This window comes from Hippoglossus hippoglossus, chromosome 11 (assembly GCF_009819705.1).
Source record: "Hippoglossus hippoglossus isolate fHipHip1 chromosome 11, fHipHip1.pri, whole genome shotgun sequence".
Taxonomy (NCBI): Eukaryota; Metazoa; Chordata; class Actinopteri; order Pleuronectiformes; family Pleuronectidae; genus Hippoglossus; species Hippoglossus hippoglossus.
The window spans coordinates 19,756,908-19,784,471 of NC_047161.1; the positions used below are offsets into that span (position 1 = coordinate 19,756,908).

Sequence of the window (27,564 nt, forward strand, 5' to 3'; positions counted from 1 at the left end):
TTAAATCCAGTATTTGAAGCTCCACACAGCTCCCAGCAGGGACGCACTGCCTCGCTTCTCTCTCAGCCTTAATGGCAATTCTCATCAGACTGACGTTTCACTGGTGCTGACTCGTTGATGAAGAAAATAGGTGGCTGCAGAAGATTAGGAGCAAAAAATTGAGGTTAACGTCATGAGAGAGTTCTTTTCATGAACACCTCCTGTTTTCTGTCTTGTGTCTGTCTCCTCAGGGGTTTTTCCGCCGCAGCATCCAGAAGAACATGGTGTACACATGTCACCGGGAGAAGAACTGCATTATCAACAAGGTGACGAGGAACCGCTGTCAGTACTGCCGCCTGCAGAAGTGCTTTGCCGTGGGAATGTCCAAAGAGTGTGAGTCTCCCACCCACTTTACTCGATGTACTGATATGGGCTCAATTTAAACTTTGTCATGGGTTGAAATGGTAAATGGACGGCTTTCGTGTTGCCCTTTACTCACCGACTCATTCATACAGCACTGATTCTCTATCGCACATTCACACACTCTGAGCCATCAGGGGCCAATAGAAGGAGACGGGCGTCGAACCGCCAACCTTACAATTAGTGAACGACTCACTCTTCCTCCTAGGTCACAGTTGCCCCCATGTTGGTGTTCCTTACTTTCTGCTGTTTCAGAGGATTGACATTTTTTAAGATTCAAGTTAGCAATTGTTAACAACATACAACCTCAGATGAATGTGTCTGCCAAATATTATTGTCTGAAAAATTTATGAAAACTTTGAAAAATTGAATATTTTGCAATGTTAAGGAAAGTGATGAAAATACTGTCTGTCCGGTAAAAACATCTGCACTTTTAACCTTGGTCCTGCAGACACAAAAAACAAGCTAACTAACAAACAGAGAATTTCAGAGATGAAAAAACAAGTTTATTAATTTTGAGTCATGACCAGTCTGATGTCCTCACATTTTAATCTTTTCTAAGTAAATCCAGAGTGGTTCTACCTGGATATATTAAATGTCCTGTACAGACACACAAGAGTTGTAATCAGTGTGATAACAGTGAAGATCAAGTCATCTGTGCTAGTGCTGCTGCAAAAAGGTTTTGTTATTATAGTGCAGACCCATACCTCATCCAATCTTACGTATGTTGCCTGTGTATATGTTAGCCATTATTTCCACCAAGGAAGAAGAACTGCTTTGTTCTTAAAACTTCCGTCATACATCCACCCATTGTGATGAGGAGAATAAAAACAAGTGAGCAGGCAAACAAAGAACCGACACCCTGAGTCTGAAAGTGAACCATTGTGCGTTTAGTAAAACCCAGGCTCTCGCTGCTGTCGAGTCCCCCATTTCTCCCTTCACTCCATTGTCAGAGTTTGCATTTCACAGGTTATTGGCATTCTTTGATTGCATCAGCATTTATAGCTCAGGTCCAGTTCATGCTCCATTAGCTCCATGCTCCTCTCTCTTATGCTGTTTCACACCTCAGCAGAGGAGTCATGGAAAAGATGATGTCTTGATATCCTTGGGCTAAACCCCCCCACAGGGCCACAGATGAAAAAAGGGACCATTCCCTATCCTCTTCATGGATGGAGGCGATACATTGGCATCATTAGCCTCCTGCTCTAAATGCCTACTCCACAAGGTCCAAACTGACTGTAGGCCTATGCTGTGCTCATCTTTTCGAATGTATGAGTTTACGATTTTGTCTCACATCTTTTGGCGAATATGGCTGATATTTAAGCTATGGTGTTGTATTAAAGGCATAGTGTTGGGTTTTGAGATCACCTGAGGAGTTGGTCAAGTTAAATGTCAAAAATGCTTAGCGACTGAAGGGTTATTTGACAATGAATTGTCTTAATAAAGTACTATTGTATTGTTATAGATTATACTATTGTAACTCTCTGCATATTAAAATCTTTAATTTGGGAAGTGCCAGTTTACTTCTCAGAATATTATCTGTGCCTCTGTCCAAAAATGTACAAATAAACATTTTACACAACTTACATTCTTTAAGCCAACACGAGACACCCTGAAAAAGATAATCACATGCATACAACATAAACCTGCCGCATAATCACAGTAAACTACTTTGTACATGGAGATTAAAAGTCTGAGGTTTATCAAGAAGGATAGAAAAGGGTCCCATATTGTATATGGCATTTACACTTCCTTTTGAGGAATGGCACAGTTTCAAACACAGCATAACATCCCAAGCTCAGTGGGAATGAGAGAGAGGGGCAGCATCTTTCCATTTGAATAGTAGTGCTCATGGAGCCGGTGTGGAGGTGAAGGCAATAACCTTGTTTGGCTTTGGGCAGAATCAATTCCTCTGGAGGGAGGAGGATTCCAAATGCAGCAGTCAGACGGATAGGCTCCATGGGACACTGTAAGATTTCAGAAATGTCACAGTTCAAGTAATCCTGAAGCCAAATGCAGACACATGTGGAAGCAAGATAGGTGGAGTGAATGTGCTTTATAACAGAAACAGGCTTACAAGCAGTTTCAGCCAGACAGGAAATCCAAACGCTGAAAATCCAAGAGGCAAAACCATTGGAACACGAGCAACAAACAGAAGCGGGAGGGAACACCAGGGGAACAGATCAGACAAACCAACAAGGAGCATAGGGAACACAGAGACTTGAGCTGCTTTCAGACATAGACTGAGCTCCAGATAATCTCTGGACATTCTCATTCTCATCACTAATGTCTGAGTGAGAGGCTCAGGGCTTTCTGTCATACAGTGTATCTATGTGCAGCACCTTTCTACATGAGAAGGAGCAAGGAGGAGCAAGGTTCAGTATAAGGACACTTTAGCATGTGGAATGAGGAAGAAAGGGTTTGAACAGCCAACCTTCTGGTTGGAGGACGACCGCTCTACCCCCTGAGCCACAAAATATTGCAGAGTCACACAGGGCGCAGATCAAGACAAGAATACCAAAATTCCAGTTATGCACATTTACCAATTTGAAGTGGGTTATGTGGCAGGTATGCTTTTAAACACACACAGGAAATTTGACCTCTGCATTTCACCATCCATGAGCAGTGAAAACATGGAGTGTATTCATCCGATGGAGCACCTCAGGAGGTTAAGTGCCTTGCTCAAGAGTACTCCTAAGGCTGCTTCTCTCTTTAGGACCCAGCTCCCTCGTGAATAGAAGAATGTACCTTGCTAAGGACAGATCCAAAATGTAATCTAAAGAATTAGACTCTAGCTCCTGTTGTTGCAGCTCTACCAACTGACATGGGGGAGCAGCTTATGACTGAGATAGAAGGAAATGGAACTGACCTTTGATCCTTTTGGGGGAAGGGTTTAATGACAGAAATGTGTCTGTATGTTATGAGGGACATTTTAAGAAGTTGCACAAAATGTCTGACTTATAAACATTATAAAAATCTGTCCTCTGTGCACATAATTTATTTGTCATCTGGGAGAAAGATGCAAAACATTTCTTAATGTAAAGGTTCTCAAAACATTCTAAGCCCTTATTATTTAAACTAGACTGACTCGTGAGGATTTATCAAATGATTGTTTGAAATTGGGCCACAAATTTCAAACAATATCTTTCTCTGATACTGTGTCCAAATTCCAGTGACTTATAATTGTTTCTATTAATAACTTTGCATATGTCTGAGGCATGAGTAAGCACTGCACACAGAATTGCAGGTAATCAGACTAGGCTGCATGTACAGTAGCCTCCATAATGACCTCCAATATTTACCATTAAAATATGAAATAATAGAATAATATATCTTTCCTTAAAAAACACCCCTAAAAAACAGATACAGCCAAAATTTCCGTTAGCACTGTTGCCTCACAGAAAAACGGTTCTAGGTTCCAGCCGGGCGGTTAGTCAGGTTTTTTCTCTCCAGGTGCTCAGATAAGAAGACACGCAGCTTAGGTTAATTGGAGACTGTAAAAAATGCTCAAGGGACATTCAAGTCTACTTCTATGAACTGTGTGAAGATTGTTTCTCTGTATGTTGGCCCTGTGATGGACTGTCTCACCCAATGTCTGCTGGGATTGGCTCCCGCTCCCTCGGGATAAACAGGATAGATATTGGATGGAGAGATGGATGGATGTAGCATTCCAGTCCATAGATACACATTCCAATACAACCATTGAGGCAAATATCCTAAATGAAGAGTCATTGGTAAAGAAAACTGAGAGCTGTTGGACACAGTTAGCTGGCTAAATTGGATGTAGCTCTCGGTCTAGATCTGTGTAATGAATGTCTTTATTTTTTCTGATGCATCATTTTCATGCATCTTCTCACATTCACAATGATTTGCTTGGAGTGAAATAGTAATCGATTGCCCTGGGTGAGTGTTTATCTGGAAGAGTTCACTTTTATTGGATCAGAAAGACCATGGTCTTTGAGAAAAGCTTTAAAAGGTGTAACAGAGGAGGGGGCAGGGGAGGAGCCGTCTAGAATTGCATCAAAAAGACATATAGAACAATATCAGAGTTTGGTCACACATATTTGGCTGGGTAACCTTCATACTACAAAGTTTGGGATAGTTTGAGTGGTATATTCTACGTAAGTGAGTAGCTGTAGCTTTAGCCTCAGCTGCCCTGATAAGCTAACTCCCAAACGCTGCAATTCAACACTATACAAGTGGATCTCCTGCAGATAGGACACCACTGCTTGAACTATTTAAGGTGAGCCAAAACTTTTGAGTGGATGATTTAGCCCCTGAGATTCCAGCTGATATAACAGAACATACCAGCCACAGGTCTAAAGTAGTAAAAGGGCAGCAAAGCCTCATTGTATTGGTGCATTTACATTTACTTATTTGGCAGACATTATTATCTAAAGCAACCCACAACTAGAGAACAACACTTAAGCGTCAGTATAGTAGAAGACAAGGATGTAAGTGTCAAGTGTCTTGGTCCACTGAAAGTCACAGTACGTGCTAGTTTGGCATGTTGTGATATCAAAGGTGTCAGGAGGGATGAGTCTTCAAGAAGTTCTTAAACAAAGAGAGGGACACTCATGCTCTGACACCTTTTGGCACCGTGTTCCACTTTCCAAAAACCTCAAATGAGTTTGGACTGTGGTTGCCTAAATAGAACAAAGAACAAGTAAAGCCAAGAAATCATTGTATTTAAATGCCAGGCAGAAACCCTACTAGATACACTGATCAGCCATGACAATATCTGTTTAGTGTAAATGGTTTCTAACAGTCAATCAATTAGCGAAGAATACAGTACATACATTCAGTTCTGGCTTATCGTTTCTAAAGGTGTTGTGTAGTTATCCCATGATGAAAGTAGGGTGTCGACAGTCCAGTCTGAGCCCTGAGTCAGCAGATAATGTGGAAACATCTGCTTTTGGACTCGTGCAATCATGTGCCTCTGCTGAAAACTGAAGTGCCACTGAAGTGGAAGACACTGGTGGACATTCTGTGCGTGTGTGCGTGCGTGTGTGTGTGTGTGTGTGTGTGTGTGTGTGTGTGTGTGTGTGTGTGTGTGTGTGTGCTGCACTAGCAGGAACGTGATAGAGTGCATCCTTACATGACTTGTGTTCTTTGTGTTATATCAGCGATCATGAGTCTCATGATGTCATGAGATACTGTTTTGATTCATTATTTATCTGTTGAATCTGCAGAGGACCTTTTGACACATGCACTGTTTATTGTGATGGAACAGAAGTTTAACAGAAAGGAGTTCTCGATAGAAACATATTCTGGATGTACTGATGTGTTTCTTTCGACCCTGAAGATACTGATCATTGGTGCAGTTTTGCCAAAGGATATGGACACCACTCTTTGTTGGGACAAGCCCTAGAGCATCTGAACTCATTGAAATTTTGAGGCTGATAGACAAGGCAGAGGGACAGATGGAAGTGCTGCAAGTCCCGCAGCAGGTGCACCAGACAATTTCACGGTTTGAGCAGGGACAACAGTGTGAGTGACCCAGATGGACCCACAAGCAGGCACACAGGTGCAGTGGAGGGACTGTAACCATAAAAATTATGACCATGAAGGCGTATAGCTGGGCAGGTACAGGAACAGGCAATGGGAAACCAGTAAGGGGGGGGGGGGGGATTTTGGGGCATAAAGAAGTTGTTTTTCACGGTGTCTTCAAACTCTAGGAAGCAGAAAAGCGAAAAAAGTAACCCCTTAGATTTTCACGAGTGGGTCATACAAATTCATTGCAGCAGCATTTTGCTACTTACCAAGGTTCCTGTTCGGTCAGACATCTGTAAAGCAGGTCACTTCTTCAGTGTTTGTATCCACTAGTCAGCTGCTTGAGGTTTTGTAGTGACTGTGGGCATCACCTGGTGCCACCAGCAAGTCACTTTATCCAGGACTTTGGTTCATGCTCAAACCTGATGACATGTTCATCAGCTTGCATCAGCTAGCTGCTAGTGGATGGTTCTGTGCCTGATGCACATTAATGAGACTAAGGCTACATTTCATTTGACTCTGCCATAGAGACGCGTGGCATCCACACTGAACCACTGAAACAGAGAGGTCTGAAAACGCTGTGGGCCCTGTTCTCATTTGTTGTAGTCTGGACGGGCACAAACTGAGATGTTTGGAAACTATGATGTAGACACTCACAACTTCTTGCTGACTGGGTCTTTTCGGTCACAACGTAACTGTCACTGATTCTCAAGGCTCCTATCACATGGCCTCTTTTAGCCTCTGCTACCAGTGCAGAACGTAACATGTATAATCAATTACAAGCTCTGCTGACCCTGTCTTTGCTCACAGCTGTGGAGCGGTTGAATCTGCATTTTAAACCTATACACCTTACATATGCAGGAGATAAGCTCTCAATCTTGTTTGCAGCCTAGCTCTTTCTGCAGCTAACAAGCAGATGCTACCTGTGTACACCGGCATGCGTATACGCCCAGTGTATGTAAGCAGTCATGTGATATGCGTATTCACGTGTGTTTGTATGGACAGGGATTAAAACTGATATGCAGTTAAAGCGCTCATGTGGACAGAGTACGTAACCTTATATTTATTTATTTATTTATAGTTTACTTTTTGGTCTGGGTTTAATGCCCAATCGGCATATTAGGTGTGTCAGTGTGGAAAAAACACCTTTAAACCAGCAGTGAGACCATCGTGAGATTATAATTTCTCCAACACCCCTCCCCCCTCCTCTTCCAAGGTCATAATTTCACAATGTAGTTTTCCCATCTGACAACCCCTTCTCCTTTCTCTTCCCCCTGTCCCGTTACAGCCGTTTGCTTAGACTCGGAGCTCTGGCGGCAGCAAAGACTTATCATCGTTCCTCGACAGCCACCTGGTTGGTGTTAGGGAGCTGCCATATTAAGTGCTGTGGCAAGTGGCCCGGGCTGGACCACGTGGGCTCCAGATAGATGGTGTTTGTTTACCGCTGCATCTGTTTGCTTGTAGAGACAACATGCAGAGCTTGGCAGCACGCAGATGGCTGGCTGGTGGCTTCTCAACAACGGCCATCATCCATGCTTGCTGCCCCCGAACCACACAACATCCAGCTAAAGCAGCAGAGCAGAGGGGAAAAAAATGCCAGGCTTCACCAGGGGGCTAGAAGCAGCTGTGGAAAAAAAAAACAATAGAGCAGACAAAAGACAGAGGGTGGGACATTGCTCTTTAACTAAGGGAAGAGGGAGATGAGTGTCTTGGAGTGAGACAGTAGGCCTCGCTGTGAGGAGTGTATTACATACCAGCGTGTCTTATTCCCACTCACTTCATCCCTGGGCACTTCAGGACCACTCGACTTTTACAGCGCTCCCTCAAAGCCTGACAGAGTGGCTGGATGGTGTTTTCCTCAGAGCCTCTGTTTGGAGGCAAGCACACCTTAAAGCTCAAAACCCATTTTTCACATTTTATTTTTGGATTGAAATCAGTTCAGTTTGTTCAGCAGTGCCCAAATGTGTCCGTGTCAAAGGCCACCAAAGTCTCAGTGTTCATCTATATACATCTGTATCTGTTCTTGGATTGGAAGCCTCAGTAAGAAATTACATGACACTATTAGAGAATATTACATTGTGTTTTGTCAAACATAATCATTTAGGATCACTGGGATCTTCAAATTTATGTCACTGATGAACCAGGCGTTCAATGTTTTCTGCAATAGATTGTAACACAAACCAGTTCTCAATGGTCATGTAGATTACAACACACACACTTAAATTTCCAGTTATAAAACTCTGTCTCAGTGCAGTAGTTATGAATAAAGTAATTAGAAGCTGCTGTGGAGGATTGTATTTCATCTACTTAAATCTACCCGGAACAACACGCCCACACTAATGCGGCCTCTTGTGTTTTTTACGCAGTCTGAATGTCCATTTATCTCCCATGAAGTTTTAAGATTTTACATAAAACGGCTCTCAGAGATCCAGATAGATCCACAGAGGCCAGTAAAGATAAAAGTGGAGATAATTTCCATCAGGAGTAGTGATCACAGGCCCTAATTTATGATGACAACCCCTTTAATGTGCTTATTAAAAAGCCATATATTTTAATGGCTTCTTTTCTGATGCATCATTTTGATGCATCTTCTCACAGTGATTTGCTCGGAGTGCAATTGTAATGGATGGCCTTGGGTCAGTGTTTGTGTTTGGTCGGGGTGGGCTGGGGTGGGGGGGCTGCACTTGCCCCAGCGCTGTCTCCCTAAATAACATCTCCAGCCTTTGTGAGAACCACAACCCCCTCTCCAGACACAGATTGTCACTGCACTGTGACAAATGATACACACACACATTTGAACAGATTGTGGACCATCCCCCGTTCTATACCATTACTCTGGACCATCCCCCCTGCCACGCAGCAAAGTGTTTTTGTATCATGTGTGCATGTGTTCACAGAGCGCCTGGTTTCGCCCTCACACCCCCACGACTGTTTGTCTCTCTTTGAAAAGGCACCTACCACTGACAGACTCTGACAGAAACAACCAGGCCTTTTCTTTTTTTCTTTCTAAACATCACAAGCATATAAAAAGGCTGCATTATTGCTGCGAGATCGTGGCTGCATGAATTTTTCTCCATCACACACCTGGGATAGATGTTTTTTTGTGAGGTTGGATGAGTGAAGCTGCTCAAAAAGAACTCGTTCCAACCATGTTCTGATTGTTGTTTCTGAACGGCCACACTGGGAGGCCGGATGTTAAGGTGTTATAAGGACAAACATTTTGTTTACATTAAGGGAAAACTACATATTATCAGACAATGTCTCCTGAAAGACATTCATACTGTTGCACTGATACTCAAATGTAAAGAGACACAAACTGGTGTATAACAGTATTTTAAAGAGAGCTAGAGAGAACAGTTCTCAGTGACTTTCTCATGTCCGCCGAGCAGAGCAATCATGTGAATGTGAGAAAGTTGCTTAGAGAACATTACAGACAGGGTTGGATGGATTTTATTGTTTTACCTCTACATGACCTCTGTACACAGAAACTGCCACACGTGACTAATACATATTCATTTACTTTTGAGTTATTGATTTTAATTAATATTTCACATTGTTCAAACAATCTCACATGTTACTGTACATGTGAGATCTATATTTGACACGTGATTCTATAGACATACGTGGCTTTCGACGTTTCACATGTAGCTAATTAATTCAATTACATGATATGTGTAGATTTGATTGTTCAGTCAAGTGCAAAGGACCATGTGGTTTCACAATTAACATCACAACTGATGAACACACTGGGACTTTGGGTTTATGATCTAGTTTATGTACATTTACATAAATTTCACATGCATACGTGTAATTTTCTCATGTGCCCATTTTGTTAAAACTTCAATATCCCCTCATTGTTCTGTCACTTTCTCATTTTTTGTTTTGAATCAACAACACTGGCCCACACCTGATTTCTAATAAAATGACTCGTGACTCAGAACATGACCTGTGACCTGTTCAGCTTTTCCCTGTGGAGCCAGGACTCACCGTCCTCTCTAAGTCACGTCCCTTCCGCTGTCCTCACACTGACTCTGTAAACCCTTAGTGACAGGGTTAGCATCACTTTCTCTCATTACTGGTTTCATTGACATGTCGGAGGATTAACATTGTCAGGTATGAAGCAGAAAATACAATCGAAATTTGTAACCATCTTAAAACTGATCCAGTCTGTGGCCAGGAACTCTATTTAATTTGATTCTGTTACAATTAGTCAGTGTTAGTGTTCTCCCGGATCACATTTGAGTCTGTGAAGTAATTAACATTGTCATTGTCAAAGCTTGCTTTACTAACTGTATAATCGCAGTTGATGTAGTGGAAATTCTCTTAAATACATACAGTACATAGGCTACTTCAATGATACGGACATATAGGTCAAAGATATAGGTCAAAATGTATGGAGTGATTAATGTCAGCACATTAACTGCTGCCTCTCATCGGAGTAGTCAGAACCAATCAGAAGGCTGACCATAGCATTCAGTCCAACCCGTATTGACGATGCACTGAGACGCTCAGTCAGTGTGGAGCCAGAGGAGCCTGTGAGATGTGGGTGAAATGTGTCAAAATGAAACAGACGTGCACAACATCCCATGTCCCTGAGCGCGACTGATTCGTTTCTGGGACTAGCAATACAAAAGAAACTGCAGTTTGAAAGTAGGCTACCACCATGTGTCAGTTTACATACAGTACATCAGGTCAAACAGATGAAGGGTATCAACCACTGCTGATAAAACAGATGAGATGTTTACGTTGGACTCTAACCCATGTGTTGGGTTAATGCCTGATTATGGAGATAAGCACATTGGTCTATATGTTTACATCTGATGGTGGTTGGAAAGGCTGTGCTTGGGTGTAAGCATTGTAAGCAGTGCGCTACAGTTGCAGTTTATCAAGTTAAAGACGTACCAACATTTGAGAAGTATTTATCTGAGCCAGAGTCACATGGCAAGACTGATATAGTTCAGAGAAAGGTGCAAGATGTGTAGCTTAGTGCAGAAACTCATAATCAGTTAGCCAATAGGTCCACCCATTCCATCTTTTAGCTATGCGGCTTAATTTACGAGGGTCACAGGGGGAGCTGGAGCCAATCCCAGCTGACATTGTTTGAGAGGAGTGGTACACCCTCGTCAGGCCGCCAGTCCATCACAGGGCTGACATACATTCACTCTCACATTCAGAATCAGGGTTTATTGCCGAGTAGGTTTACACATACAAAGAATTTGTGAATGAAAATATAAAAAATAGGAAACAAACTTAAATATAAAAACACTAGAGAAGGCATTGTGCAATATGATATAAACTCAAGGATTGTGCGATTTGGATGTTAAGATAAGATATTTACAATTTGAAGGACATACAGTTAGTCCAGTATTGGCCACGGGAAGTTGAAGTTTGCACAGTCACAGGCGGGGATCAGTCTGGTGATAGGGTCCCGGGCCTTATAAATGAGGCCAGCAGCAGTCACACCTACAGTCAATGTAAAGTCCCCAGTCTGCATGTCTTTAGGGAGGAGTCCCCACATAGAACCCACACAAACACAGGGATAACAAATGATACACAGAAAGACTCACCAGGATTCAAACCTTTTTGCAGTTAGGCAACAGTGCTAGCCTTGAAAATCATATTCCCCTTATTTTCAAAGTGTTCCATAGACTAGTGATGTGATGGTCAGAACCTCTAAGCCCTGTCTCCACCACCAACAGCAGTATAGGAAAAGTACTGAAAACCTTAGCTCGAGTGAAAATAGCCTACAATTACAATTACAATATCATAGCAAATTACCAAAATTGCCATTTGAGAAACAAAAGTAAAGTAAAAGTAGAAATTATTCTGTTGCATCACATCAATCTAGTTGTTTTTTACAGTTTGTTGTCTACATTTGTTCTTCATATAATCTATTTTTGTTAATATTCCTTTAATATAAGTTACAATGTTTCTGTCAGACTGCCAACCTGTGAAAGAGTCATAAGCTGCTTTCAGACATGCACTGAATCTCCTGACATTCTCTGGAGGGGCTGTTTGTGAGAAAATGTCAGAGTGAGGGCCTCCAGACTTTCTAGGGCCAGCCCCCGAAAGAGAATGTCCGAATGAGCCCGTGTTAGAGAACAGCAGGAGATCCACCGCAGGATTCACAGTGAGTGAGTGTGAAGGTTGATGACGTTTCTAATACTAGAAAAAATGGGGGAAACAAAAATAATACAAATATCTCAGGATGAAAAAGCGGAACCATACATGTAGAAGACACTAATGCAGATGTCAAGAGAGTTTTTGGTGATAAGGGCCGACACCAGTGTTGTTGTGCTGTAAACAGAAACACATGATCTTCTCGGCAGAATTAATATGTGACGTCCTGTCGCTTCCTGCTGCACCACCCCTCACCTGAACGCCCTGGAGATTTCTGTGCTGTTGTGAAAGCGTCTGACTGAGGAATTTCCTGCTGCGTTGTTCGGAGAAAGTCCAGAGTTTGTATGAATGGTTCTGTTTTGTGCAATATTGGGGTTAAACAAGTCAGAACCTAGACCTGGACTGTATTTTCTGCCGCTTTTTCTCTCATCATCCCCGTCTCACTGCAGCCCTGAAACCCTGACTACACCATCCTTCTCCTCACATTCAAGGCTCTACAAAGTCACATCAACCTTCTGTATTCTGTACCAAGAATGGACCCCATGCAGAGCCACTCTCCCAATTGAACCATCTCTGTGAAATTTCAGCTCTGTGGCCTTCAGGCTCCCAAGCAACTTACACCAAACTATAGCTTTTGTCCCTCTTCATTGTACTTCACATGTTGTTTCATGTTATGTTCAGTGCCACAAACATTCCTGTCTGTGTGTGTTCCCCACGCCCTTTATATGTCACAGTTAGTGTGCGAACGCTCTTGTCACCGGGTCCCAGTGCAACCTGTGGTTCACACCTCTGATACACAACATTTCTGGAGTTCTGAGTATATGAATGTGGTTGTGAGAGCTGAAGAGAGGGGAGGTTTCATAAGCTTCTCCATGTTCTCTGTTGTTTAAGTAGGCCACTGTTTGCAAAATCCCTCATATATATATTTATTTTTCTCTATTTGTAGATCTGCTTTAAAGGTTTCCAACCTTGGCTTTAATGTGGTAATATAGAGGGTTTTTTTTACAAACTAGGGCAGAGGATGTGACTGTTGTTTTGTCAGCCACAGAAGGTCCCTTGGGTGTCTCAGCGCTGACAACGGGGCCCAGCACTCTCTCTCCAGCTCCTCTCCTTATTATTTGAAAGGATGATCAGAGACCTGTGATGTATGGATGGATCACGCTGTGCGTTAAGTAATAAACCTGCTTGGTTTGTTTAAGTCAGACTTCAAAGATCTGCACCTAATGAAGCAAAGGACCCTGTGGACCCCAGTCTCTCAGGGTGCAGTTTACACACAGCAGCCTGGGCTTTGTTGTAGCTCCTGCCTGTTTCGTACTGGGGGACTCACTCCCTGAGGTTCGTGCACCTGTTTCTTTGGGATTATGTAAGCACATCACTACACAGTGTATTGTTCAATGCAAGGATGTATGTTCCACTGTGGTAAGAGGCCATGTCAGGTGACGTTTTACAGTCCAGCTGCTATAATCCATATGAGAGAAGACATGCTTACAGGTCATAAACGTATACACCCTCTGATGAAGAGATGCAACTTTAGATGGAGCCTCGACAGTGGTAGCAGTGGGAGGGGGGGGTGCACTTTGGCATGCAGATGGGAAAGACTGGGATCAAACTGCCGACCTTCTGGTTGGAGGATGACCGCTCAGCAAGAGATGCCTTTTTTCTTTCTTTTTTTCAAAGGTGGAACCTCAATGGCGAGATAAGGCATGTTACAGCTTGAACTCGCGCTAATAGTTTATTACACTATATACACTATTGACAGTGTTAGTGTCCAATATACATACTCTTTTAGCTCTATCTTTAGCTGCTAATGCTTCACAAAGTTGACCACATGATGCTGAGGTAGGGTGCAGTAGTTTCACAGCTTTTTCTCTGAAAGCTGCTGCAGCTAAAGACAACACGACACAAATCAGCAGACTTTGCAAACTGGACTGGAAGCTGCAGATTAAGCTGACATTTCTCTGTAGGTTCATCACTACCCTTTTACATTGTCACGTTGTTTTCACATTGACATCAAATACATTGTTATTGTAAATTATCAGTTAAAGCTGCCTGATGGTTATGAGCACTGGCAAATAAAAAAAAAAGAATATTTTTGTTTTCATTTACATGTTACAATGTGCAATTTTATTTAAAACCAACATGTGAGCATCAATGAAAGTTACATTTGTAGAAGGCAGTGTAGAGACAAGATTCATCCTAAAATTCTTCAGTCTTGCAAGTTTTGCATCAATAGTCATGGGAGTATCTGACTATTGGCTCTCAACAAATAATCAATTATCGGAAAATAAAATGCATTCGATGATGTTTGTCTCTATAAAGCCGTTTACAGACATGAACCCCAGGTGAGGGGTGGTTCATCAGGCAGAGTCAGGACAAAACCTATACATTTGGGTGGAGAGATCACAGATATTTGTTTACAGCACATTGCCCTTATCACCAAAAGCTCTCTTGTCATCTTCTTCAGTGTCTTGGTGTGTTGCACCACTTTTTCATCCGGAGATATTTGTATTCTTTTTGTTTGTTTTTTTGCGCCTGCTGCGTGTTGTGAAGCATCATCACTTGCTCGCTGCGGAGGATCTTCTGCCGTTTTCTCCCATCGGCTCACTCTGACATTTTCTGGAGATTTGACTTGGGAGCTGGCCTGAGAAACACAACATGTCGTTTCTCAGTCGCTCAGAAATGAAGCATATAATATACAGTACTTCAGCAAATGTACTTAATAGCTTTGCACGCCTAATTATCGTAGTTTGATATTTCCCCGATTAAATGAATGTGAGTAATTAACATTCACATTCACAACAATCAAATTGAAGAGAGTCATCCATGTCTATCTACACCTCGGGCTCCCCTCAGATGAGCCACCTAAAAAAAGCACACAGACCATTAGTAAGAGGAAACTAATAGAAATGGGAAATTAATTGAAAATGCCCTGACAAATCGCACAGCCCATTTGTGAAGCACTTGAGTTTTTACAGCCACTTTTGTTTTCTCCTTATTTGAGACTTTGCCAGTGGCAGTATACTGACAGAAACCGGTTCAGCCGACAGAAGAGTCTGCAGCTCCAAACTTTCTGTCCTTATGTAAGGTCTCGGTTTATATAACTTGACAACTTGCTGCATCTCTTGAAAAGTCACCAGCAAAAAAAGAAAATATGCTTACAAGCAACAAACTTCTGTTGTTCCTTCTTCAAAATGTCTTTGATTTCATTTCCATCCACCAACGTCCACATTTGCCGCGATGATCAAGTCATCCATTTACAGGCTTCATTGTCAGCGCCTAATCCTAATCCTTTGTTCTCCTTCAGCTGTTCGAAATGACCGGAATAAGAAGAAGAAAGAGAGCCCAAAGCCGGAGCTGGCAGAGAGCTACGAGCTGACAGCCGAGCTGGAGAACATCATTGAAAAGATTCGCAAGGCCCATCAAGAAACCTTCCCCTCCCTCTGCCAGCTTGGCAAATACACCACGGTGAGTTTACTGTCCTGCAGTGCCTGGGCCACATCTTTCTGAAAGTACACATCTACACAGTGGGTCATTTATTTGAATCATACAGATAACAGAGCCACAGTGTTTCTCTGATCCTGTGACTCTGCACCGGCCGGGGACAGCGTTTGCATCTTTGATCTGACCTCGCAAACTAGCCCAGAGTGCAGAGCTCATAATGATAATCAATCTCCTGTACTGTACTCTAAATCCACATGTAATGCACCTCCCGAGCTCACACGTACACCGCTGACTGTCCAGGCAAATCCTCGCCTGCACTTCCTCTTCTTCTCCTCTCAATACTTATTGATTTGACATTAAGCCTGATAGAAAGACAGTGAAAGTCATGGATCGTAATAGCACGATGCAACTAACACATCACCCCCCCCCCCCCCAGGCTCTCTCTGTTGAGACAAATCTGAGATGATAGTAGGATTTGTTTACCCCAGTTCAAAATGTTGCAAGAGTGCGAAGGGAAATTAAAAATAAGAAAAGAGTTCTTATGGAGGGAAGACGATGCAGTTTCCAACATCAAACCCTCACCGGGGATGTGCTTGTGAGCCAGACAGCTCCCCATCTGGTTGCTGCAGACGCCGACTCGAGCCTCTAGCTTCTGACATGTCTGAAAAGTAGAATAAATATGGATAATCCACCTTGCATCATTATCTGCTTTTGTAAATCAAGCGACACATTCAGGCGCCGGCTGAGCTGGGTGTCGAGAGCGCTTGTCAGGGTTTGTGCAGGCTTTGTTACCCCTGCCATCTTCCAGCAGAAGTCACAGGCTCAGAGCTCTGTGCAGCCTGTGAACCCTCAAACACCAGGGCCCTGTGCTGAACTGACATCCCCCTGAAAGACCACATAGCGAGGGGATGCTTGGAGAAAGCACACCCTCGCTGTCCAGTCTCAAAACGCCCGACCTTGTATGAAAAATGATTACAAACCTCTCCTTCCCCTGAGAGGTGGCTCTGTGCTCGTCACGACTCGGTGCAAAGGTCAGAGGTTATGCAGGTGGAAAGAAAACCTCTGGAGAGAGAACCAGCTCGTACACGCCACTGCAAACCCGTCGTTCGGTTGAGTTTGGAGATGCTTCGTCACACAAACAGTTGAAGCTGCAGGACGGCTGACAGCTCTAAATCATGTTGAGCTGGCTGCGCGTTGATTGACACTTAGGAATGGCGGCATTGTGCAGGGAGCTGACAGCGTCTAATGTATTTGTTTTTAAGTTGACTTACATATAGATTACAGTCGGCGGGGAGTGAGCCGTGATTGACAAGGCGCTCCACAAACACTCTTTTGTGGGGAGAGATGGAGCGCAGGAGGGGGTGTATGCTTAATGATTTGGTGGAAATCTCATGACACCTGTCAATCATTTAAAATACTGTTTATACCAGGATAAACAAATGTACTCAGCAGCTATAATGTTCAGTAAAGTCTCCCTCGTGATGAAGATTGTCTCTGACAATGAACCTCAGAGCGGAGATGGGCGAGACATGGGAAAACAGAGCAAATGGGCGGCATGCAGCTGGCGCCGCTGTCGTTCCAGTGTTCAGTCGCCTTCCACCTCCACAGCTCTGTTTTCCCCCTTTCCAGTCTAAAACACAAAGCTGCTAATCGCTGTAACCCCTCTCTTCTCCGCCCTCATCCCATTCAATCTCCCCAAAGACACTTCCTGATTTTACAAAATAATCAGTCGGTATTGAAGCAAAATGCAAAGCTGAAAATAGTAGGACATGATAGCAGAAATATTGCTCCCCGGTTACGATAGTAACCAGTGTTTGCTGTTTGTTGGAGCGGCAGTCGGCCCCAGATAAAGCTTTAATCTGGATCAGTGGTAATTATGCTTGCTCACAGACTGTGAGAAGTTCCTTATTATTAGTGATTGGATCCTGATGCGCCTTTTGAGTCCTCCTCATTGGAAACAGAAGAGAAGCTCCTGCGCCCCTAGATTAGGTTAAAGCTCCAATTATTGTGGTGAAATATTCAAATCCTAGTCTGCAGTGATTTAGGAGTTCATTGCCGGGTTAGCGGAGATAGCCGCGCAAGTGAGAGGGCTTAGCTCGACAATGAATAATGCTTCATTGACAGTGATGGCGATGACAAACGAGCCTGGCACTTTCAAAGACAAAATAAAACATTAGCGCTCTGCGGGGCCCGAGAGGGCTCCAGGCGGCCTCCACTGCTGCTGCACAGTACACGGCCCAGTCTGGAGATATTAGCCACTTTACAGTTTGACCGCCGTCTCCATCCGTCACAGGTGCTGGCTGCTTTTACTGCCTTTTCCCTTTCTGCATCTGTACACACAAGTCTGCTGACGTACAGCACGGCGCTCATTTCCTCACAGCCAGCTTATTCTCTAATGTTGCAACTTCTATGATTTGTTTGAATAAATGACCTTAAATTAAATTAGAATTCCCCGGCAACTTCCTTGTTTCGCTGTATTGAATTATGGGACTGGTGTAATTGACTGGAATTGCGAGGGGGGAGGGGGGACTGTTGAAAAAAGAAAATCCAACCACGAATTATCTCACCCTCCTCCCTCCCTCAGCTCCCCTTTTCAGTCCCCTCTCTTTCTTTCTCTCTCCAGCCAGAGGGAAGAGAGCATGATAAGTTGCTTTAATATCGGTCACCTCCAACCCCCCCAACATATGTGCTTTGTGCAAACACACACTCTCATTCTCTCTCTCTCTCTCTCTCTCACAAACAAACACACACACACACACACACACACACACACACACACACACACACACACACACACACACTGCTTCCTCCGTCCCCATCAAATCAGACGTCAATCAGTGGAATGTGCATCCATAGTGCTGTTGTGTCGACTGCAGCTCGTTATCTGTGATTTAAACACAGAGCAAATGTGCCTCTCACTTAACCCCAGATCATATTTAATGATCTCTCTCTCTGCTGTTCTCTGTCTCCCTCTATCTCCCACTCTCTCTCTCTCTCTCTCTTGGGTGGCCACACAATAGATTGTTTGCTCGTGTCCAGCCGCCGCGGTGCTAACTGCCTCACAGTAACAACCTCAGGGGGATTGATGTGCTGTGAAGAGTGGGGGGGGGGGTTGCTCTAGCTGTCTTCACAGTCACTTCAGTGATGTGGTCGGGGGGCAGGAGGGCGCCGCGGTGTGCGTGGCCTCTCGCGCTGAAACAGTCCCCGGGGCCGGGCTGAAGCCCTGTTCACACCTGGCTTTAACATCTCAGGCGATGCGATCAGCGGACAGCTCTAACTCCGTCGCTTCACACTTGGTATCAGATTGTGCCTCCATAGATGCCTCCAGTGACCACTTCTGACCGCTCTATGTGCAAATAAAAGCTTACAGCATTTTGATTCTAAAATACCAAATGCTGTTGGAGAAGGAGGGAGGGAACAATATACCAAGTGCATAGACGGAAGTTAAAAGAAGAAGTAGAAATTGGGTGTATTTGCAGGCAAAGTGAATCAACCCAAGATGTTTGATGCATTACTATAGTGCCCATTGTAAACCCGCCTGTTTGGAATGGGCTGTTTGCTTGGCCTGCAGTAATACTGGTTGCAGCTTTCCTTCTGAAACTAAAGGTGACCTGCTGTAATTAAGACAAAGCAAGTAAAGACTGGCTGCAGGACTATACCAGTCCACAAAGAGCTGTTCATCTGTTTATTCAATGTTCAGTGAAGCTTGACTCAGTATGCAGAGACCCGAACTGGAGAATCAGTTGTTATTGTCACGAATGCACCTGATGTTGTGAACATTCTGTTGTCATGATCGACAACATCACTTACATTGATGAGTCCTAGCCTCCGCTGCTACAGAGCACTGGTCGACTATTTATTCAAAGATTATTGGTTTTGAACGAACCTCTTGTCCAGGTCACACCAAAACTGACACTGCACTTCAGTTGGCCCTTAACAATACACATGCCAAGTGTGAAGCCGGTGACATGCACGGTTCTGCAAATATGCAAACCACGGACAGAGAGTTCTGTGGAAAGATGGATGTCTGTAGGGGCTTTTCTGAATTTTCAGACGTCATGGACAAAGCCATTTTATGTGGTTTGAGAAACAACTAGATGAGTATGAACGACTTCCTCTCATACAGAGGACGTCTGGTCCTCTGTATGAGAGGAAGTCCCAGGACACACTCACTGGAAGAACGATGCCACATGCAGCACAGAACACGTCCGAATGTGATCTGAGCGAACTGATCTGAATGGATCCTCAATGCACTTGGGTGCATTCACATCTATCCTCTTGTGAACTCCTCACCCATGATGCATGTCAATGCCAGGTCTGAACAGGGCGGTACGCTGATGTTGAGGTTTGCTAACACACTGAATGCATTATGGATCTTCTCTTTTTTCAGTTGCTTCAGGGGAGTGGGGCTGTAAAACCTGCCTCAGCTTCCCATTTTCTGTTTAAACAAACAAATGTTGAATTGAAAAAACTCCTTGAAAGTGCTTCAGTCAAAAGCCCTCAGACCAATGGAAGCAGATGTGTCATTTTTCTGGGTTCCAGTGTAGAGTTGTTGTTTCTGAAGGCTGTTCCACAGACTTTTCTTCCCAGACAAGAAAAAAACACACTGAGAGCATTTTTTGACATAAATGGATTGATTACATAACACCCCTTGAAACTTGACTTTAACATTCTCTTTGTCTGGGTTTTGGTTCTGTTATGTAATGCATAATTTTCTTTGACTTCCTTTTCTGACAGTTTTATTCATTATTTATCTGTTCATACAGTTCAGACTTTGTAATGACAAAGACAGAAACAGGCAGATTTAACCAAATTAATAGTCAACCATAAAGTGGCATCTTTAGGCAGATCGAATCAGTAGGACTGGCTAAAACACACAGAGAGAGCATGTATTCGCTTTGTCCACACTGAGCAGTCTCTCCTCAGTGCTTTGAAGATGCTTTGCTTTTCAGTACAGTTGTTTATGCTGAGTAAACAGCCAAAGTGTCCAAGGAGTTTGTTTGGAGGCGCAAAGCACTCTGTAAAAAAGTATTTTTGCAGTTGTATTCACTATCTGGAAGTAAAAAGCCTATGCAGCAGTCAATTACAGCTTCTCAGGGCTTTGTTTCTGTCCCTCCTGAGGCCTGTGAATCGCAATGTGAACAATCCCTGCTCATTATATGTTTATGCAGGGGCCTGGTCGTGGCACAAACCTTTTCTGATTCTGACAAGAGCACTTTTTATGGATTTCTGTTTTGTTTTTATAAGTTCAAACTCTTCCCCATGAAGCTGGTACTTACCAAGAAAAGGGGAATCAATGGACTGAACTAACCATGAAACAACATTCGGCTGCCCAAGAAACATTCAGTAGCCAAGTTCCCATTTACTTTTGAACCATTTCAACTGTTGGATCTATTTTTATTTGTTTTAAGGACTATACCACAGAATACTTTCTATATTGATGTAAAACTATTTATTTTTAAAGCTCAGACCTTATTATCCATTATTTTACCATTTTATTTAACAAAAAAAAGTAACAGTTCAAACACTTACAGACTGTAAAAATAATTTCTTCCAGTTTCTACTTGTTCCTGGCGAATAACGGTCATGGCAGATGCACAGTATTAATCCGATATGCATTTTACGAGGCAATTTAAAAACAGTGTCTTCAGTACACAGTTTGTCCACCAGGGAGATCTAACAGCTTAAGTTTTACACTGTAAAACTACATATTTGGTCATACTTAATCAAGAACCATATATAAGGAAAATATAAATATTCATGTTTTTTTTATTATTTGCTGACTTTTGGGCAAAATACCCCAGACTCAAGATTGACTTACTAGCTTCTTTCAAGCTGCCATCATCAGCTGATACGCTTTGTCATTAGCATTAACACTAGTACACGTGAAAACATTTTTTCCAAAGATGGTTTCTGTCATTTCAGGTAAATCTTATCACACTGATATATGTTCATGTTTCTGATAGGTTTGGTTTTAATGAGTTAAATGATGCTATAATAATAGGGTGAAACGTCATGACTGACTTGAGATTGGTCGAGCATGTAGCCTATATTGGCCGGACTTCGATACCATGACTCCACATCGCAAATTGGCTCCAAATGATGTTAGCAGTGGTGCAAGATGGCAGTGGCTGTATCAGATATATTTTAGCGTAATTTTTGCACAGTTAGAGGAAGTGGATACATGTAGTCCATCTTAATGTAGTCTATGGTTTAAACAGACTCAGCTGCCAGTTTATTACACCTAAACCTAAATGCAGTCTTGTATTAACCTCTGCCTCCACGACACTGATGCTCATGATGAAAATGTCCCAATGTAAAAGGTCAAAGCAGCGTCTCAATGCCTCTGTCCTGGCTTTCCTGTACTATGAAGCAGAATTTATGGTTTGCAAGATACCATTCGGTTTATCCCTTGGTTTTCTGGGCTACAATGGTGTTTCACTTTATAAATCTTCCTGGTATCATACTGAACTCCTAAACTGCTCCAGGGCAGGTTATCTCTATAAACAGATTCTGCTTTGTAGAATTTTCAGATTCTGATCTGTAGAGGCGTATGGAGGTTATCTATCACGAATGCACAGAATAGTAGTCACAAGCGCTTAACCATACTGGTGAGGTAGCGTTTCTATCCTGCAAGTGCACAGAACAGTATCCATGAGAGCAAAACCATACTTGCGAACGAGAATTCCTACTCTGCATCCACAACTGCAGCTCAGCGTGCACAACTGGGAGCATGGGGCTGAGACAAGCGCAAACTTGCACTTCCCTTTGCACTCGCAGCTGCTTAACTCTGCACGACAGTTGCTCGCTCGTCAAGTAGAATTTTGAGACTTTGGAGGCGGGAACAGTTGCTGATGCACCCCTCGTTCAACACTCCAGTCCCCAGCCTATCTCTGATCTTCTATAAATATTCTTTATTTTCTCTGACATAAAGAATAAGTCGGAGAAAAACAAGAGGAACATTGAGTCAGCCACTTCTATAATGCCGTTAACACATTAACAGTAAGTAGTGCATTAACATGTAACAAAGGCTTTTTGAGTCGACAGCAGTGATCCCCTTAGTTTACGATGGCTACAGAAAAATGAAGGGGGGGGGGCACTAACCAATCAATTCCTTTGGAAAATGGCATCAGGGGTTTCTCTGAATGATCCTCATTTTTACAGAGGGTCAGCTCCTCAGCAGGACTGTTCTCCTGTGTAGGAGGGCCCCCTCCTGTCTTCTTTATCTGTTTCTTTCCCTGGCTGCAGATATGTCAAAGCCATTTTCCTCTTGAATATTGACATCGTCCTAAAATACAGACTCAATGAAGTGCTAAAGACTTGGACTATTTAGTAAAGCGAGCCTACACACCACTCTGAATTATGTTTGCTTGACCCTGCCAGGGCTGCAGCTGAAAGAATGAGTGTAAAACTCTCATATATAAACACATGGAATCTGATCAAATACACAAATGTTATGATAGTCAGATCTACTCTTGCAAAGCGGATAAGGCAGTGACGTTATATTATATTACAATTATTCGCCAGCTGTCGTCCCTGCACTTTTACCTTTCTTACCTGGATTATTATTATGTGTTCAACTTTATCAAATCTTTCAAATCTCATACTATTGGTCATATGCCACAAACACCGCTGCCTTTCTGTGAACGTGCTCGGTAGACTAATAATGTTGATAACCGCTGTCACGGGACCGCTTAGCGAGACTGCGGTTGTTACACTTAGTGAGGCCAGCTAACGAAAAGATATGTTGAACGTGCTGCGTAGCACAGACGTCCCTTGTCTAACATATATCCAGTACATTGTGTAAAGATCGTCCCTCCTCATTGTGTGAAGTGTTGGTGCGTGTCACCCTCTCTGTGAGTGTGCGCCGTGTGTCCTTGCTACATGTGGAGACTCACCCATGGAGAACAGATGGGCTATTCCATGTTAACCATCACAAAACAGAACGGTCATCAGATGCTCCATCCCCACCATCAGCCAGCGCACCACAGCTCTCCTCTGCTACACCCAGGCCATTCCCCAGCAGCTGCTCTCCTCCGTCTGAATCTGTCACATTATCCCCTGCTCCCATGGCCATTTCTTTCCCCTCCCTTTTTCAAACTGTTTGTTGCAGCCCTAATCCACAGTAAACAATAACCAAACCCTTTTTTTTCAACCATTACAGAATCTCCTCTTTGGATGTTTCCACTTTGGATGCTCCCATGTCTCAGAAAACACTGGTGATAAAGATGAAGCTGAAAAATAATGGGGATCATTACTCTGGGATATGAGAGACGCTGTAGGCATGTAGCTTCTAACAAGTGAGGGGAGATGCTGACATTGTTATCTTTGGAATTAATTCCAATTTCTGTGTTGTTTTATGATTTTAAGTACAGCAAGGATTTGACTCAAAACTGTGTCTTTATCGGGGTAAAACAATCTTTAGAGTTTGAGCCACCAGAATTACAGGATTAAGTGCATTTCCATCCACTTTTTTAATTTGCATTTTCAGTGTTTAAAATGAGGGGAAAAAATAGAAATTCTACATTACGTGGAAATATTGCCTTGAAACCTTGATACGCTGAGGTGAAACAGCTGGTGTGTCAGTAAAAGTAAATGTTCTGCGGATCCAGACTGAGCGATAGTGATGGTCGTGACTTACAAAGGCAACATCTGTATGAACGAAGGCCCCGATAGACCGAGGCTACACAACAGGCATGCAGTTCCTCTCTGCATTTCAGTCTATTCCACTTGGATTGTGCTGGTGCCACGCACGTGGAAACAAATTGAAAGATACAAATACGTACATTCAGATTGTACGACTACAACACAGATTGTAACCTTCCTCGCATTAAAACATGAGACAAACAGAAATGTCATATACATGTATTTCCATCATTTTTTCCACTGGCTGAGATGGTGCTCTTTTAATTACATCATCTTGCAATAAACGGTGCCCGAGTGGAAAATTAGCTCCACAAGCTGTTTATTTTGAGGCACCTGACTCATAATATGCACACTAGTTAGAGAATGACTCTTTTGCAGATTAATGTTACTTGTGACCTTATTGATGGCTTTGTTCTAGTGTCTCAGTACGTGACACAATACCAGAGCTCTGACCTAAAGCAGCTAAATAGGCATCCCTCATTTTATTACTCAGATTTAAAACACAACATGCATGTGTTAGGCCCCAGAAAGAGGGGGGAAACAAGCACACAAGTTTTTCACAAATGGTTGCTTTACTCGCATGAATTACTCGCATGAATTGCTTATGCAGTACAAGAATACAGTAATATACACATTGCGGCATCTGACAACACATTATATTCATGACAGAAACAACGTATTGTATACATTACAGAATCTTTCAACATATCCGAAAGACAGAAGTAACCACACAAGGTTTAGCTAGTGTTTCCACAATGGTAACCTGTGAAAACACTACGAGTTCCCCCAGGTATGTGGACAGAAACAGAAATGATCTATTTCGCCTTCAAAATAAGAGCACGTTGTGATATACTGATTCATTCTGTTATTTTGTGAATATAACATGGGTTGGATCCCGACGGTGACCCTGTACAAGCAATGTAAATTAACATCTTTTAACCATATCAATTATGTTTACTAGTGCTTTTAACAGTTTCACATTACTTTTTCATCACACTCCACCAATCTACAGAGGAATGTACTTTTTAACCCCAGGTTTTAACATCATTATTGATGATGAATTTACTGTTATTTTAACTTAAAGTGGATTACTATTAACTTGCCACAGATGAACATAGACAAACACGACCTGAGTGCCTATATCAGGACCCCCTGGGTTCAGGTTAGGATAGCAGAACTCTATCAGAATCCATTCAACCATTATCTATACAGATTGTCTGGTAAGGATTAGGGGGTCATTCCCAGGCGAGAGGAGGGGTATGTTGCCAGCAAATCACAGGACCAACATACAGAGAAAAACAACCAATCACATTCACACCTACAGAGTCATCAATTCACCTTACCCCAAACTGCATGTGTTTAGACTGTGGCAGGAAACCAATATAAGGCCCCGCAGGAGAATTGAGGTTTCTACGTTCTTTTTACCCTGTTAAAAGGGTTTTTTAGTAGTTTTTCCTACCTCTTGTTGAGGGTTAAGGGCAGAGGATCTCACACCTTGTTAAAGCCCTATGAGACAAACTGTGATTTGTGAATATGGGCTTTACAAATAAAATTTGATTGATTGATTGATTGATTGATTGATGAGAAGAGCGTTCAAACCCCACACAGACCCTGGCAGTACTAAGAACCTTATAGGTGTGAGGTTACAGTGATAACCACATTGATTGTTAACACCCATCAGAGCTTATCGATGCACTTCTTGTCATGTTGACCATAATTGTGCACAATTACGGGTTATGACCAGCAGATCAGGAGCTCTCGCTTTTTCAATTGAATTGAGCCTCCAAAACGTTAAGATAATCAATTCAACTCATAGTAAGAGTTTACAACCCATCTAACTGGTTGTGTTTATATATTATTTCCCCTATTGAAAGAAATAATGACATAAGTTACAAAAGTAGGACCCAAGTTGTAATAAATTGACAGTGTATAAAGTGGCAGAGTGAGTTTTGCTATAAGAGGTAGCTGAAGCCATTTGTTGTTTTAATCAATGGCCATAAATAGCAGTTAGGATACATATTTTCAGACTTCATACCACGGCTTCTCCTCTGCTCTGCCACACTGCTCACCCACTCTTAACTTCCCTCCCTGTCATCTGTTATTCCTTCTCTTTCTTTCCTCTCTCTGGTCTCTTACAGCACATTTATTTCCACTCTTTCCTCTTGCCGTATATTGCGATCAGCTATGTCTTTATTGTTCCCTGGCTTTCACCCGTCCTGCTTCCCTCCAGTGTAGGCTCTGGACGGTGTAGCTGTATTAATGGCAGCTCTGGCTTCAAACCGCCCTGTGCTACCTGTCACAGCTCTGTTTCTGCATCCCATCATTGCATAAGCATCCCACTGGCACTGTTATGCTCATTATTGCAGGGCCCGGCCACCCGGCTCGGCTCAGCTCGGCGTATTCACAACAACAATCCTGCCAGTGTTTTTGAGAGCTCTGGTCTTATGGAGCCTATTTACTGTAGGTAACTGACACATATGGAGCAGAGTGAAGAGGGTGCACTGAGGAGATCATTAGCAACAGTCTGTGCAATGACGAAAGTAGCTGCCTCTTCGCCTGACGGCTTGTTCTCTGTTTGTGTGTGTGTGTATTTGTGTGTGTGTGTGTGTGTGTGTGTGTGTGTGTGTGTGTGTGTGTGTGTGTGTGTGTATGTGTGTGTGTGTGTGTGTGTGTGTGTGTGTGTGCCTCACAGAACTCGAGTGCAGACCACCGTGTGAGGCTGGACCTGGGCCTGTGGGACAAATTCAGCGAGCTGGCCACCAAGTGCATTATCAAGATCGTGGAATTTGCCAAACGAGTGCCTGGCTTCACGGGGCTGACCATCGCAGACCAGATCACGCTCCTGAAAGCTGCCTGCCTGGACATTTTGGTGGGTGTCATTCTATTTTGGAGAAATAAACTTGTTGTTTAGAGAAATAACACTATTCCTTTTGTTTACTGGCGGACACCAGATGTCTCCTACTACACTGAGAAAACAGTTCTTAGTGTATTGGCACTCAAGTCCTCATGTTTCCACATAAAAAATCTTCAAGGTGCATATACTGGACAAAAAAGCTTTTAAGCCAGTTGTGTTGTTTGAAGTGGTAAAATAAACAGAAGAGGTTGCATGAAGTAAGAAAGTGTGTGAATGAAAACCACAGAATATACTGTGGAAGAGCTGTATGAATGTGTGTGAATATGGTGAATGTGAGTCTATTGACGATTTACATTGAAATTTCAATGATACACATAATTGTTTATGGCGAGTGTCAATTTTCAGATCAACATAAGGAATAAACTGGTTAAATCATCCAGACCCTGGTGACACAATAATTCTCAGTATTAAGTATTTTATGTTTTTATAACGAGATAAATGATCAGAATTAAAGACAATCAGTCAACACAACTGTCTGTGATTTTCTTCAAAGATCAAAAACTGGGTTAGTTGTTTCTAACCTTTTATTTTTTGCAGTGTGCACAGGGTTC

At 42.8% G+C, this 27,564-nt stretch overlaps 1 protein-coding gene across 3 annotated transcripts in view; it reads left to right on the top strand.

The window, feature by feature from the left end:
• Positions 1-27,564, top strand: part of LOC117770507 (retinoic acid receptor beta-like) — a 200,925-nt gene that overhangs the window by 160,434 nt on the left and 12,927 nt on the right. For all 3 annotated transcript variants that reach the window (XM_034600039.1, XM_034600042.1, XM_034600041.1), the window contains 3 exons: positions 231-372; positions 15,317-15,477; positions 26,792-26,968. In XM_034600039.1, coding sequence (XP_034455930.1) covers positions 231-372; positions 15,317-15,477; positions 26,792-26,968 — 480 coding nt within the window. The remainder of the gene's footprint in view (positions 1-230; positions 373-15,316; positions 15,478-26,791; positions 26,969-27,564) is intronic.